Below are 16,689 nucleotides of genomic sequence, written 5' to 3'. Positions count from 1 at the left end.
CCAGGTTTGTATAAATAAAATCCTATATTTTCAATGTGGTCTTAAGCCTGTAGTATAATTTGTTTTGTGCACCGTTGAATGCACAGCTTTGCAAAGCATAGTTTATTAGACTTGTATGTTTACACAGATGTTCGATGCATGGGCATTTACTGTGGAAAATGATGTGTTCATTTTTGCACATTGTGTGTGTCATGCCGTTTGGCGCATTGTTTCATGTTAAAATAAATGAAAGGGACAACACAAGTTGTGTTAAAAACAGTGATGGGAGTAACCCGTTACACAGTATTTCCGTTACTGTAATTGCACTACTTTTAGCGGTAATGAGCATGTAACAACGTTTTTTTTTAAATCAAGCAACGCGGTTACAATTGGTGAGGTTTGGATGAGTTTGTTGCTCACGTTGCTCTGTTTTGTGAAAAATGAACACTTCTGATCTAACATCGCAGGACCATGTGTTATTATTCATTGTGCCGCCCACCACGGTCCTGCGACATTAACTGTCTTGGCTGCAAGTGTTCATTTTTCACAAAATAGAATAACGCAAGTGGCAAACTCATTTACATTTCAGTAATTGAAACTGCGTTACTTGATTTAAAAAAAAAAAACTTTGTTACATGCTCATTACCGCTAAAAGTGGTGGAGTTGCAGTGGCGAAATTACTTTGTAACGCGTTGTCCCTTTCATTTATTTTAACATGAAATAATGCGTTAAATGGCATGACACACACAATGTGTAAAAAATTAACACATAATTTTTTTACAGTGTTGCGACAAAATGCAACATCTCTTCTGGCCCTCATACTCCTGTACATGCATGCGCAACCTACATGTTTAGAGTACAGCAGTTACAAAAATCCGTACAGGACCTTTGCGCACACGTAAAAATGGAACTATACTCTGTATAGCTGTGTATTTATAGATCAACTACAAGTATTTTAATACATTTATGAGGGAAAAATACATCATGCCTGTTTTTATTTTTGTGTTTACTTTTAAAAGCCCATTAGATACATATTACAGGCACATTGTGCTTGAGTCAGCGCAGATCCATAAATGTTTTCAGTATCCAACTTAGATGTTTAATGTCAGGTTTATGCAACCATTTGTTCACCACTGTATGCGTCTTTCCCACAGGGTGTCCAATTTATTAGTGGAGCATGGGAGCCCTGAGGGCTGCGTATTCAGATCGGTGGAGGAATGGTTAGAGGCCATAAAAATGGGTCGATACACGGAGCTCTTTATGGAAAGTGGATACACTTCTTTGGAAGTAGTCACTCAGATGACCTTGGAGTAAGTCACATGCTGCTGAGGTCAACAAGCCTGTTTACTGTTCATGTACTGCAGAAATGACTGTAATGAACGTGTGATCACAGGGATTTTAGATGCGTTTGATTTGTTTACATAATATTTAGGAGATGTAGAGCACTGTAATTTGGGTTTACTGATTTCAGCTACACATTAAGTTGCTTAAACTTGCTATTTTTCGTACACTGAATAGCACCAATAAGGACAATATTAAGTGATAAAGCTGATGATGGGTGATTTTATTTTGTGAATTTTGTCCAGCCATGAAATCACTGATTCCACTGCTTCGTCTCTTTTTTTGCAGCGATCTGAGAAGGGTTGGAATCAGTCTAGCTGGGCATCAGAAAAAGATTCTCAACAGCATTCAGGAGATGCGAGTTCAGATATTGAACGCCACAATACCCATCTGAGACCTGCCTCGGATCTAAGGAACAAGCCTTGCACTTTTACCATGGACACCTATTTATTGAATGGAACTATTTAACAGAGGAATTTGACTGATGAACATGACTATTGTTTTAAAGGACAAATGGTTTACTGTGTGTGCTCAACTCTCCAAACAAAGAGTGACAGTTTTGAGGAGGACCTTGACTGAAATGTCGAGTTAACGTTCGGAAAAGTATGGCACATCTCCAGGTAGGACTACTGATGTGGGATCAGGTGTCTCTGGGCTGAATGTATATTGTTTTTCCATGACCTCATTCAACAATATTATTACCTCCGGAATGTCACCAGAGGCCGCGGTCAGTGGATGTTTTTCTTACACCAATTCACCTGAGGCAAAGTTCATGCAGTACGGCTGAATTCATATTACGGAGTGAGGGAACAAATAGCAGTGTTAAAGCAATAGTAGAATTGTTCATTTTATTTTAATCTAAATTGCTTCCTTGTTTCAACGGCAAAGAAACAGACGAGAGAAATTTCCTTTTGCACAAATATGTGTATTTGTATTTGAAAATGTGACGTTTCAAAACTACAGATTTATTTTAGTTCCACTGATGTTTTGATGTTTGACCTGTAAATACTGTACAGTTGCGTAGAAAAGTGGAGCTCAAATGCTTCCATCCATGTTCATGTGGGGTTGATAATTTAGTTTGTGGGTGGGCTAACATACTATGTATATTCAGTCCAGTCAATAAATGTTTATATTGACTCACTGCTTCATTAGCTAGAAAAATTGTTTTACCATTCATGTGTGAACTCAAAATTTCTGATACATATTTTCACACCGATAATTTTGTCAACAGTTTATCACAGATGTAAAAAGAGAAATGGACCCAATTTACTTGCACAATTCATATGCAAATGTTTTTTTTCTTTTTCCTCATTATTTAAAGTGTAAAAACTTGCATCACCCGAGAAATAAATTTCAGAAATCTCCTCAGAAGTATGTTTCAGAAAGCCAGTAGTCAAAATGCTAAGTTTCATTCAGGTCTGGTATAAAATGTGCACCTTTTACTATCCACTCAACTCCTGATAAACATAAAGTTGGACTTTTATCAAAAATGTGTACTAATTCTTAGGTTAAAATTTTAAATTTAAGTCTGCCTTTAAGATGGTACTGCATTCAACAGAGGAAGAACTTCTTGTTACCGTATGTGTTATAATTGTAATTAAAGGGATAGTTCCCTTTAAAATGAAAATTTACTCCTCATCATGTTGTTCTAAACCTGTATTAATTTTTTTCTGATGAACACAAAAGAAGATATTTTGAGAAATGGTGGTAAACACACAGCAGATAGTGACTATTGTTTACCATAGTAGGAAAAAATATTTTGGAAATATTGTGATAAATGACTAAGAAAATAATTTGATAAATGATGGTAAGCACACAGTTGACGGTACCCATTCAATTCCATCATATTTTTTATTCCTACTATGGAAGTCTGTGGTCACTTACTGCTGTGTGTTTGCCATCATTTCTCCAAATGTCTTCTTTTGTGTTCATCAGAAAAAGGAAATTCGTGCAGGTTTGGAGCAACATGTGAATGAGTGGACGATGACAGAATTTTCATTTTAAATTGAACTATCCCTTTAATATGGCTGGTGATTGCAAAATCTTAACAAAGTTGTATGTAGAGAAGATAATTTCAAAGAAATTTGTTCTGAAATCAGATTTTTTTACACAGGTATAATATAGAAAAAAACTAAATATTTCTTTAAGGAAAATAAGGAAAGGAAAATTTTAAGTAAAACGGAAACTTTGTAAAGTAAAATTAATATCTGAAACTTTAGTTCCTGAATTAAGTCATCTCTACTTGTGTTTATTACATCACATTGTTATCATATGAACACTTTTCTGAAAGCCCAGATGATTATGTTAAACAGTGCTTGATTTATGTCACTAAAAGGCTGTTCACATTATAACGATAACTATAACTTTAAATATAACGATAACTATATTAGCGTCCATACCTCCGTTAACACGCTGTGTTAACTCTAAACAGTGAATTTAGTATTTTGGATCTTGCCTTTTGGCGTTTCAGTGTAGTAAAATAAAAAGCATTACATAGTGAATTTCACAGCAACTGCATCAGCGCTGGATACTTGAGGTAATTTTGTTTTAGACCTTAGCAATGAGCTTCTCCATAGTGTCATCTGTCATTTCAATGCACGTGCACTTGAAGTTCATATAGATTTGATTGGCTGTCAATGGTTTATCATTCATCAGTTGGGAAAAAAATCGGTCAAACAGTGATCCCAAAAATATTGTTCATTGTATCTTTTTCGTTATAGTTGTGGTGTAAACTCCACTCTTCTTTTTAATATACAGTACAACGGTTTTTAAAAGTTTTTTCATAGTTATTGTTATCATTATGTGAACGGCACTTAAATGCTTATATTACTTTAGCACCTCTTTTAATGTATTGTAATTTGATTGGAAACATTGACATTAATTTAAAATTTCTGCAACTCTATTAAGTGTTACAATGACGAATAAAAAACACATTTATGATTTATAATTAGGTTACTGAGTGTGCTCAAGTGCCTGTGATTTTGGATGTTCATCATTAAAATGAGTGAATTAGAAATCACAGAAGACTTAAGGTATTTACCAGTGTGTTATTGTAAATATTTTTATGCTCCAAAATCAAACAGCCTTTCCAATCATATTAAATTGACCATATATATTAATTTTTACTTTCTTTATAACATAAAACTTCAATGCAATGAATGTTACTATAACACCAACCCTTCATTCTGAACATATTCTCTACTGAAATTCAATTCATAATAAGGTTTAGTGCAAGGCAACAGCCTGTATGACAAAAAACTGGAATATTGCATCCATATATAACACTGGTCACAGCTGTGCTTGTGTTATGAGCAGTTTACTATAATATCACTTTTTAATTCAACTCACAAATGATAAAGAGAACCTGTATCTTTTGTATTAACTGTAGGCCATTGAAATATATTTCATGTTAAATTTAAGTTTGACTAATTGGATTATTTAAAATGATGGCAAAGACTGATTACGTGTAGAAAAGTTTCATTACATCATGAGTAGATCGATAGTACAACCAAACCTGCTTTGTTAGCTTAATGGTTTAAAATGTTTGTGGCTGTTCTCTCGAGTTATTGTAAAGTTAAATTTATTAATAATCACTGACCATCTCTGCCCGAATGGATAGCCAGAGTTATTGTGTTTTGCAAGCATGTTTCCCCTATTATCAGTATTGTCCTGAATATTAACTCTTATCTACATAACTTCATTTTAACTCAGTGGTTCTCAAACTTTTTGACTTGGACCACCCGGTGAGGGGGGATCCCTTCGTACACCCCCAAAGAAAATTAATGACATTAAACAATCTCAAACTTAGAATTTGAATTAAACAAATCATATTAAATAACACAGGGTAGTGCTGTTGGTTAGTAACCTTATTTTTCTGAGGTTTAATTACACAGAATTTATGCTAAATTCATGTATTTTACACAATCCCCGGCACCATCTTGCTCCCTTTTAGAACCAATTCATAAACAAAAATCAGACCATGTGTATTCACAGTATCTTTTTTTAATCTAAAGTTCTAATTTACTCATGAAAACGTCAATGTAAATCAAGAAATGCTCTTGTTAGCACATATTTCTAGGCCCCAATGAATATTGAGGGCGTTAATGGCAAGCACAAGTTAACAAAATATAACCCTCTAACCACCTTTACTGATTGATAATTCATTAATTAGGCCCACCCCCACTGCACCCCAAAAGTCTAAAACCATTATGGACAAAATTATGTTGTCTTAAAATCCTGCATCGAAAGGTTTACAAACCGTTACACAGGGCCATCATCATGTGGATGTCACTGGGTACAGGGCCTTTTGAGTTTTAGTGGCGTTTACGCGTACATAAAGTATACGCATGGTGTTGATTGACAGCATATTCAAAATGCATTTAATCTGCTTATTATGTTGTTTAAATTTTACAATCTTCTTTCTTAGCTTAGCTTCATATTTGGTCCAATAAATGGGGTTAAAATAAAGAAAGCACACCAAAAAAATTGAGTTTCAATGTGAATAATTTTTCGTCTGTTACCTTCTACTGTGTTTTGTTGTGTAAATGTCTTTTGTAGCGTAATATTAAATTTTATATATTTTTAATAAACTGGAGAAAAATTTATTGTCTATGAGTTTCAGTGTACACAGCCGGCTAAGGCAAACACTCCTTGTTAAAAAATAGTTTGGCTTCATTTTGAAGACCTGAGGTAAATTCTGAAATTAAATCCACCATTAGCCATAAAATGTAAGTTAATTTATTGAATGTATTTTTAAAAAATGCATAAAAGTGTATACAGCTGGAATTTCTGACATCACAGTAGTAGTGGTGGGGGTAGTAGTAGTAGTAATGGTAATAGTAGTGGAGGAGCAGTACTGGTGGTGGTAGTAGTAGTAATGGAGGAGCAGTAGTAATAAAGGAGCAGTAGGTTTAGTAGTAGTAGTGGAGGAGCAGTGGTGGTAGTAGTAACGGTGGTAGTAGTAATGGAGGAGCAGTAATAATGGAGGAGCAGTAGTAACGGTGGTAGTAGTAATGGAGGAGCAGTAATAATGGAGGAGCAGTAGTACTGGTGGTAGTAATGGAGGTTTAGTAGTAGTTGTAGTAGTGGAGGTGCAGTGGTGGTGGTAGTAGTATTAGTGGTGGTGTTGATGGTAGTAGTAGTAGTGGAGTTGGTAATAGTAGTGAAGGAGCAGTAGTAGTGGAGGAGTTGTGGTGGTGGTGGTGGTGGTAGTAGTAGTAAAAGTAAAATTTTAATTCTATCACTTATTTAAATTACAAATTAAAGTACTACAAAACTTTGCTTATGCTCAATTTACTGAAAACATATGCCAGCTTTGTTTGACTGATTTATAATATTTATCTGTCTGCTAATTTAACAAGCACAAATGACAAATGCACAAAATGTTAAGTAGTTAATGCACTTTTTTAGCACTTTTAGTCTGTCATAGTCACTTGCACTGACTATTACGTTAGGCTGGTGCAAAGAGACGAGGAGATACACAAATAACAGATTTATTAACAGACAATAATACAATATACTCACCAACACAGGTAACATATGACAAAAACAGACAACTATAGTAAGAACAGACAGAGTATATATAGACATGGTGATTGATGGCAGGTGAGGATAATTACCAACACAGTTTAGATAAAGAAGTGAAGAGGGTGATGGGAGATGTAGTTCAGATGGGGATGAACGTCAGGGAAACAGATGAGGATCTAACACAATGTAACACTGATATTGCAAACATTTTTTATACTTGTTACCTACGACTAGTCAAGTCATATTTTTACATAATTGATGCCAACCGCCATTAATTCCCCTGTGTCTCTTGTGTTAAACCAACTGATTGGACAAAACTATTGCATGGCTTTAAACATAGGCGGATGATCTGAATCATTTGTGCTGAGATGATGAGAAACATGTGCAAGAGGAGCTTCAGGATAGAGCTGAGAAACTGACAATATTGGTAAAATTATACTGTGGGAGTGTAGGGATAAATTTAGGCGACCAAAATATCTCACAGTGCAGTTTAAAAAAAATCATAAAAATATCTTAATATCTGAGATATACATCTTTTGAGCTAGCCCAGCGAGCAATAGCCATCATTTCATTGTCTGGGTTAAGTATAGACCTGATAGTCCGACTATGAGTAACACACTTATAGCAAAAAAAGATGGTTGCATGTAGTTGTTGCCAAAATAATTTAGAGATGATGTACAGTATGATATTCCATCATGTAATCAAAGGCTGTTTGGCTTCATTTATTTATTTTTTGGGCTATGGTTAGACTTAAGTTAGACAGCAAAAATTTTGCCTTGTTTTAGCCTAGACGTCTCTGCTGTATTTGGACGGCTTTTAGATTTCTTTAAAATGCAAAATTGCTTGTTGGGAAATTTTCAGCTTCAGCCACTGGACTGTCCCAAGCGTAATTCTGTAATTTTAAGATTTACATTATCTGCATATAGGGCTATAACGATTAATCGTGCAAATGCGAGTTTTCTCAATGAATTAATTTTAATGAATTACAGTGAAATCCCGGCACATCCCAAAGCCAGGGGGCGCGCTCGTGCAGAAACTGCCTTTGTGCCACGGAAGAAGTAGCATTAAAAATGCTATTCCAGGAAATGTCTACAGGAATATTTATATTGCTGTTCTTCAAATTGTTTCAGGTATTTCCATGATAATAAAGAATATGTTTAATGATTTTTTTAAATGAGTGTTGCTTTTTTAAATGCACGTTATAAACGACTCCGACTCATAATGATTTTAGATCGATAAAGACTTCCTACTGACCAAAGCTGTAGTACACGCACTGTGCATGGAACACAGAATCACAGCCTTGCGATTCAGAATCGATTTCAGACAGGCATTTTTAAGTGGACACACGATTAATCGTTACAGCCCTACTTGCATACTATTTTCCTAGGCTAGCCTTAGATTGACATTTTTTTTTGCTTTTGCCCTACAGTATACACTTTAAGCCCCATAGTTCCAAATAATCGAAAGAGGTAGAATGTGCAGATGACCAATATGAAGCATCATATAAAGTTAGCATGTCAATATGGACCCAAAATATCAGAATAATGTTTTCAGCACCTTTCTAGCACTTCCACTAAAGCCAGTTGTGATGGCTTTAGTCAATACAAGCAAGGTGTACTTAATTACTTGGCGAGTGAGTGTATGTTAATATCACCTGTTATATATTTCACACCTAAAGCAGTTGTTAGTGACAGCATGAAACCTCTTCTAACCATCACACTCCTTTGGGAAATCACAATGCCAAACATTACCCTGGGTCTTAATTATCAATCCATGTCTCTCAACCTCAAGGGCAATATCATATAATAAATATCGAAATGGCTAAAATTTCATATCAGCAAAACAAGAAACCCCCCTGTACCATTTATCTGCTAGCGCCCCCTTGCCTAACGTCAGATTTGATTGTTCTTTTGATGGCTCATTGCTCGCGGGCACAGGCTGTCTGTGCTAATGTTGAAGAGGTGTGTGTGTGTCCCAGGACAGCGCCTTTGACTGGTAATGCAATTTTCATGTATTGAGGTGCCACTGGACCCACAATCCCCTGAGTCATTTCTGAATCATTTGGATTTTAATCATTATGAATGACCTTCATCATCAGAATGGCTCTAGTCAAACCAGAGGGGGTTCATATTACACATTTTTTACTAAAAGGATTTCTTTTAACACTTTAAACCATCTTACAGTAAATGCTCAAAGACTTTTGTATTGCAAAGCTACAGTCTTTCCAAAGCTATTTTAGGTTTTGTAAAGGACAAAAATGAAAGATTTTAAGGGTTATACATTGTATAGACCACATGTGCGAAGCTACAAAAAATAACAAATTAAATAGCAGCCCAGGCTTATGCACTATATTTCAATTTCTCTGAAGCCATACAGTAGTTTACAATACAGGCTACACACCGCTTTTTGAACTTGAAAGAGTTAGGACAGATTTTTTGTATTTTATATACCCTATTTAAAATAAGGGTGCTTTAAAGGTTTTCTAATGGTAGTTCTATAGAAGAACCATTTTAGGTTCCTCAAAGAACCATTCAATCAAGTTTAGGAACTTTATTCAGGAACTACGTTACAAAACGAGATAAATCCATTTTTTTACATTTTTGTCAAAACATGTTTGTTATTATGTTATCATGTTATTATTTTGTTTTATGGTGCTACTTAGCTGTATTTTTTAAGTTATGAAGGTTTAAATCAAAACAAACCAAGTGCAGTTGAATTGAAATTAATTGGAATGCACAACCAAAAAACAAGTTTTCTGAACAATTAACACTGCATGAAAAGAGGTGTATCCGTACTAGGAAACTCCTGTAAACACCACTGATTTTCGGAAGTATCTACTAGTTCCACTGAAGGTAAACTACTAATTCCACCAAGTTAGGAAACTCCCGTAATGATACCAATTCGGATGTATCTTGCTGAGGGGATATCCCCGTGGAATAAGCAGCCATTTGTTGCCATGGCAAGTAATCCCATTGAAGATTTTGGCAGGGGCCACTTTCACACCTACAGAGGTACTGGAATGTCACACCTTTGCACAATTCTAGTGTCCCCATTGGTGTTTAATCTCAACACTGATTGGTTGCTTTTAAAACCCCCTCCCAAAACTCTGACAACTATTGGGACACAACTTTGAAACTTTCCAGTTGAGATGATTTGATTGGTAACACTTTGTTTTAAGCCCAACCCAAGCCCCCATAGCTTAGTGACTTGATTGGTTATTTGCCTGCTATGCAGATAGACTACAACCCCCCCCCCCCCCACTATATACTACTATACATCCCCAAAACCCTTAAAAAAATAAAAACTTGAATTGAGTTTGAAATGTTTATTTAATAAAAAACTGAACAATCCACAATTGTCACAATCACAAAATAATATAATACACAAATATTAAAAGCTGCATACATAAACAATACCATTTAAACTCATAAATATACAGACAGAGAAAGAAATATTAGAGTAAAATAAAACAAAATAAAAGCAACAATGTAAACTACATTCAAAGCAGTACAATGTAATGTAGCAGTGGCGGCTCGTGACTGCTCATCCGAGGGTTGCAAATTCAAAATAAGTGTTCGGAGTGTCATGTGTGTTGCTTGTGTTTTTAAAATATGTGTTTGTTGCTTCATGTAAACCACGTGCATCACGTGTTTAGTCAAAACACACGATGCACATACACGCACTCGACACGCAGAACACATATTTTGAAATTGGGAACCACACAAATGACGGGCACATGTTATGACAAACTTCGCATCGAGTGCTCACAAAAAAAGAAGTCACCGGCTGCCACTGTAATGTAGTAAATATCTAAATAAAATGAACAACAACTATATTGATCTTGCTCTTAAGAAATCAGTCCTACACTGCAAAAAATGACTTTCTTACATAATATTTCTACTGAAAACAAGACAAAAATACTATTTAAATTAAAATGCTTTTTCTTGAGGAACAAAATGACCCAAGAAAATAAGTCTAGTCTTAGACTAAATAAATAAATAAAACACACACACACACACATTAAGTGAATTTGAGCTTAAAACAATCAAAAATATCTGCCAATAGTGTGAGAAAAAAATCTTAAGTTTTCTTTTTTCTTAAAAACTTAATTAAAACACAATTTTCTCACCCCATTGTTAGATTTTTTTTTGTTTAGCCACAAATTATCTTAAATTGTATATTTTTGTCTAAAAACTAGACATATTTTCTAAGGTAATTTTGCTCATCAAGAAAATACATCTTGATTCAAGAATATTTCGTTTTTCTACTGAAAACAAGATAAAAAGTGTTAGAAAGTGATTTTTTGCAGTGTAGAATCAATCACAGAGCTCTGTCTTGGAATTATTCAAACATTTCTCACTGTAACACTGTAATTTCTCACATTTAAGAAAACCGGTTGCATCAAACCATTCAAGTTCCAAAACACATAGATTTGAGTACTGTGAACTTAAACAAAGGGGCTGTTTACACTTGGCACCAAGATGTGTCTTCATCGATCGGATCACAAGTGGACGAGAGAGACACATTACGTTTACACCTGGTATTTAAATCCGTCTCTTTTGTCCACTTTCGACCGCTTCTGTGCTGAATACTATGAGGGGGTGGTCTGTGAGACGGTGGGCGAGTCTCTCTGCTGTCAATCAAACCCGAGTGGGAGTAATTATGAGTTTATATGGACGCAAAATAATATTATGTCGGAGTGCACTGCTTGTTTAGCAAGTAAACATGCTGCACAGTGTTTTGTACATGAGTATGTAAGAGCTTTCTTTGAATCTTCAGCGCAATTGATGAAATAGGATCGCGCAACTTTCACACGCTTTCAAAACGAAACTACGGAGATCAGCCGCTTAGTTTTATCAATGAAAGGCTAAAAATAGCGCTGTTCACCGAATGTTCACGCCAGAAGTCAAAAAAGACGTAAAACTTGTGTTTAATACCTCAGATTAGATAAATGGGCGGAGAGAAGGCGGTCGCTTGTGGCTGTTCGAACGCATTCAACCACATGTGCGTTCCGCAACTCCAAAGCGATCCGATCGAAAGTGGTTTCGACCACCTCTGGATGTGGTTGAAAGTGGTCGAAAGTGGACGAGCTCAAAACGTTTTGAACACCGTTTACACCTGGCATTAACGTCGTCCACTTGTGATCCGATCGACGAAAACACATTTTAATGCCAAGTGTAAACAGCCTCAAACTGAGTCACATGCAGTTAAGCACTTATACTTAAGTTCACACAGTCACACTACCTAAATATAAGTTCAAGATTGCACAAGACTTAAGTTCACAGTACTCAAATGTATCTTTTCAAAACTTAATGGTCCAAGGCAACAGATTTCCTTAAATGGTTTGAGTTAAGTTAACTGTTAGGTTTTACATTGTAAAGCATATACTTGTCAGCAAAGGTAACGTTGATGCACCCTCATCTGGACAGACATCTCTTTGGAGCCCTTTGGAAATATAAAAGTACATATAAGTATTTGGCATAATACTAATACACATATACATATACAGATACACACACACACGACAAATCAAATGACATAAAGTTGTACATTTTAGAAAGTTTACATTAAACTGTACAAAGATACAACAATATATGATCAAAGAACTTCATAATGTCTTCATAACTTCTTACTAGATTTTCTGTGTTGATGTCCTCAGAGTCTCTGTGACGTTCTGCAGCTTCATTACAGTAGGCTACTTCAATATAGTTGTCTATCAAACACAGAATAAAAATAGAGTCACATACATCATAACACCTCTATTTACTATTTAACCAATTTGATTTAATAATTTCATTATTAAACTTACATCATTTTGGCCAGAATGCAGTGACATCAATTTCTTCAGTGTCTAGATCAGTCTGATGTTTTAGCTTCCACTGTTACTTCATTATATTTCTCTGTCAAACACAGAATTAAAAATCAAAATCACATACATCATAACACATCTGTTTACTATTTAACCTGTTTTTTTAAAATTAAATGAATAAATTTACATCATCTTTACCCAGAAACCTCTTCAGCGTCCACAAAGTTGACCACAGTGTACATGACCTCTGTAAACACAAACATGGATAGACTTCATATTTAAAAAGATGAAGAACAGCAAACATATTACATTAAAATATATTATGACTCCAAGCTTCTTTACAATTAGCATCTAGGTTCTCTCAAAGTGAAGCTGGCTTTGTTACAAATCAATATAAAGCTATTAAAACCGTCTTGAAAAATAAGCAGCATCTACCAGCACTAAAGCAATGAGCTTTTAAACAACAAAAGATCGTCTGTATCATTTAAAATAGCAGAGACACACTTGCTAGCTGCTAACATTTCCAACACACAAGTTACTGTTGTTTTGTTGGTTTTAAGCAAAGAACGTCTCATCTTGGCATCTTTAAAGTTTTGTTTTTAAAAATGTTAACATCGAATTGCTTCTTTTAACAGCCCGGTTTGAATGTTACTTCGCGAATTTTTAACCTCATGTTTACCGCTGTGTACCATGTATACCCTTAATGTTTTACTGTTTGTGCTTTAAATTCAAACAGTTCTAGTATAAAGACAAAAACGAATCATAGTAAATAACATAATATGAACAAATAGGCATCCGATCAGCGCGATGCAGACAAACTAATTAAATCAAACTTACCTTAACTGTTGATGTGCAAGCAAACAAAGAGTAGTCCAGGCAGGCTGTAACGGTTCGCGATTTTGAATTTTCCCGTCAAGCCCATAGGTCAAGCAGTCGCACCTGAAGGGTGGGGCAGATGAGTGGGTGCAGGTGCATTCTGGGAAATGTAGTCCTTTTCTTTGGCGTTGTCACTGCTGTAGCATATGCTGCTGTAGATGTAAACTACGATTTCCAAGATTGGATGCACTACAATCATTCCAGCCCAAGTTTGATTGATCCTCTGCTGTCTGCTCGCACTTTATTATATACTTTTATATAATCCGCGTTTTCACACTATGCATTGTTCTTTATACTTGGTCATTAATAAAAAATAAAAAATATATCTATAAAGTTTATAACGTTGACAAAACATGTTTAGTTGACAAACATGTTAACAGTTATTTTGAATGATGCTCAGATTTTCTTAAATATAAAATCTTTGTGAATCAGCACTTACTTGATGAAATACGAACTCTTTAAACATGCCTCAGGAATTATCTTTGGGTTTAGTGGATTAACTGCTCATCATTGGAAACATTGAACGTATACCTAAATGAATTCTTACTTAAATATAAGTAAATATAAACTAATGCTGAGTTAAGACATGTAACATACTGAACTTACTTAATTACAACATGAACTCAAATTAATTTATTGTAAATGAATGCATTAACTAACAATGAAAAACATGTCATGTGAATGATGACTCTTCATTAGTTTATGATAGTATATGCCTTAACTCAGCATTAGTTCATGTTAAAGTAAAAATACATGTATGTCTTTTATCAATGTGATATATGGACCCTTATTATATTATAAAGTCCCCATCTCTTTTATTTAAATTGATTGATTGAAGACAAACATTATAATATGTGGACTGACTTTGTACAAGCATGCATTATCATATGCTAAAAGTTACCTCCTCAGATAGACTACACATTGATTGGTGCCCGAACATTTTCCTTACAAGGGCCAAACCTGACTGAGGGCCGTGGGCCAAAAGTAAATGTTGTTGTGTTATATTAAAATTAAAGTTGCTCTGATAACCTCTAATTTATAGTTTTCTAATATTTTAAAAATAAATAAGCAAACATTACTCTGTTTATGCATAACTAATGCAGTTTTATTTTCCAAGGCTTTTTGTAAAAAAAAAAGAAATCATTTTGCCAATCAATTTTAAATATCCTTTTCTCTGTGTGCCACTGTCAAAACCTCTTCATTTTTAGCCTGTAGTACCCGAGTTCATTAAGTTTTGTGATGCATTTTATACACCTTCAAGTATGCATGAAACATAAAAAAATTCACTTTAATCCCTTGCATTTAATATTAATTTACATTTTTGTAATGTAAAAATACAACAAAAAATGATACATTTTAGAAAATGTTTAATTAAAAATATGAACATCTGCGTCAATGACTTTTATTGTTTTTCCTTATCTCACATGGCATGATGGGCCAAATTAAAGATCTATTGTGGGCCAACTTTGGGCACCTCTGGATTAGAAGTACAGTAGCTGACAGGTTTCTGCAGATATGTTTATCCAAGTTTGTCAGTCAGTATCACCGAACATGTTTTGCATTCACATGTGAAAGACTGTCTTTTAGATTATGGACCTGTCTATTGATATTTTTGTTTCTATTTTAAAAGATTTAATGAAATGTTAGGGTAGAATTATAATAACAATAGAAACAGTGAACTTCAAATCATGAGACATCAGCAAAATCAAGCAGCTTTACATTTCACTGACTAATGTATCAACATCCTAGCTAGCAAAAATGTGTTACATGATGTCATTTAAACGGCTTCTTTTAAACGATGTATGCAGCATTGAGAGAAACGTGCACAATATTCTGACCTAGGGCAGTTGGAGACATGTTTTCAAAGTGTTGGAAATAAATATTCTGAAATAACATTTGCTGCATTTCTCTTGAGTCAGAGACATAATTTTCACACATTAAAGTTGTAATTGTGTCCATTGAATATTAGTTATTTTGAATGATGCTAAGTTTCTTAAATAGACTAATTAAATTATATGAATAATGAACGTATTTAGAAAACAGTTTTTATGTACCACAATACTGTATGTGCTGTCTTAAAGAGACATGGTTAACCCCCCACCCCACCCCACTCAGCTCTGAAAACAAAGAAGACACCTCTACCTGTGGGTCATTAACATATAAAAAGCCCTTCACACCTCACACCCACCTCTCCTGACAGGATTCCTGGAAACTTCCACCAGTTCCTATATACATCCACAAACGTAAAGTTTCTGGATGTTTCACAAGTTTACTTTGGTGTATTACCTTTCCAAGCACTCTGCCTCAAAAATCTGGCAAACCTAAAGTTTAGCAGGGATTTCCCATCCCGTTTTTGTCCGTATACAGCTCTTTTCATGCAGTGTAAAAAAATGGTGGTTATCTCGTTTTGCAACGAAACTCTTCATTTCTACACTGACTTTACTTAAATTAATTAAGGAAACCTGCTGCATTAAAAAAAATTAAGCAATCATTTTCCATACTGTTACGTATTCTCTGGTACGTTTTTACAATTTTTGTCAAAACATGCGTATTATTATATTATCATGTTATTATTTTGTTTTATGGTACTACTTAGCTGTATTTTTTAAGTTATGAAGGTTTAAATCAAAACAAACCAACTGCAGTTGAATTGACATTAATTGGAATGCACAACCAAACAACGAGATTTCTGACAAATTAAAAAAGGGAGTTATCTCGTTATGCAACAAAACTCTTTATATATTTTTCATGTTGCTTAACAAATTATGTTAAACAATTCAACTTGTTTTTCTAAGTTATGTTAACTTATCACAGGTCAAAACTTAAAGTGCAACTATTTCATTGCTAACAAACGTTATTTTGTGCATTTGGTACAGTATAATACAATGTCTTCTCGTGGTTTATGGTTCAAGAAACATTCTTTTCCACATACTCTACATTTTTGTAGCTCCAGATCACTCATCGATTTGAAAAGCGCTGTGTCCCTGGCCTGTACATTGTGATTGGTCTAAATACCTCTGACGTCAGCTTGAAATGTGACGCTCCTTACTATGTATGAAAGATTCGGTCACAATGCAATGCTAACTTAAATTAACTTACAGGCTGTGAGTTCGAAGAGGGAGGAATTATGATAATGTTGGTCTTTCTACACCAATCCC

The 16,689-nt window shown here is 34.7% G+C and overlaps 1 protein-coding gene and 1 long non-coding RNA gene across 4 annotated transcripts in view; one reads left to right on the top strand and one right to left on the bottom strand.

The window, feature by feature from the left end:
- The window catches only part of LOC129447561 (ephrin type-A receptor 5), an 89,271-nt gene extending 86,580 nt beyond the window's left edge, over positions 1-2,691 (top strand). For both annotated transcript variants that reach the window (XM_055209321.2, XM_055209320.2), the window contains exons 16-17: positions 1,134-1,289; positions 1,609-2,691. In XM_055209321.2, coding sequence (XP_055065296.1) covers positions 1,134-1,289; positions 1,609-1,714 — 262 coding nt within the window. In that variant the 3' untranslated portion in view covers positions 1,715-2,691. The remainder of the gene's footprint in view (positions 1-1,133; positions 1,290-1,608) is intronic.
- A 7,425-nt stretch (positions 2,692-10,116) lies between these two features.
- LOC129447945 (uncharacterized) lies at positions 10,117-15,398 on the bottom strand. 2 transcript variants are annotated; one of them, XR_012372475.1, is made up of 5 exons: positions 13,493-15,398; positions 12,843-12,902; positions 12,656-12,746; positions 12,480-12,559; positions 10,117-12,291 (listed from the first exon to the last, which is right to left on the bottom strand). It is a non-coding gene; the product is annotated as an uncharacterized lncRNA (long non-coding RNA). The 2 variants fall into 2 exon arrangements; XR_012372474.1 differs by having other exon boundaries at positions 12,843-15,394.
- Positions 15,399-16,689: the final 1,291 nt, after the last annotated feature.

This window comes from Misgurnus anguillicaudatus, chromosome 12, assembly GCF_027580225.2.
Source record: "Misgurnus anguillicaudatus chromosome 12, ASM2758022v2, whole genome shotgun sequence".
In the NCBI taxonomy this organism is placed as follows: Eukaryota; Metazoa; Chordata; class Actinopteri; order Cypriniformes; family Cobitidae; genus Misgurnus; species Misgurnus anguillicaudatus.
The sequence above is the reverse complement of the archived record's forward strand: the minus strand, read 5'-3'. Positions and strand labels throughout refer to the sequence as shown.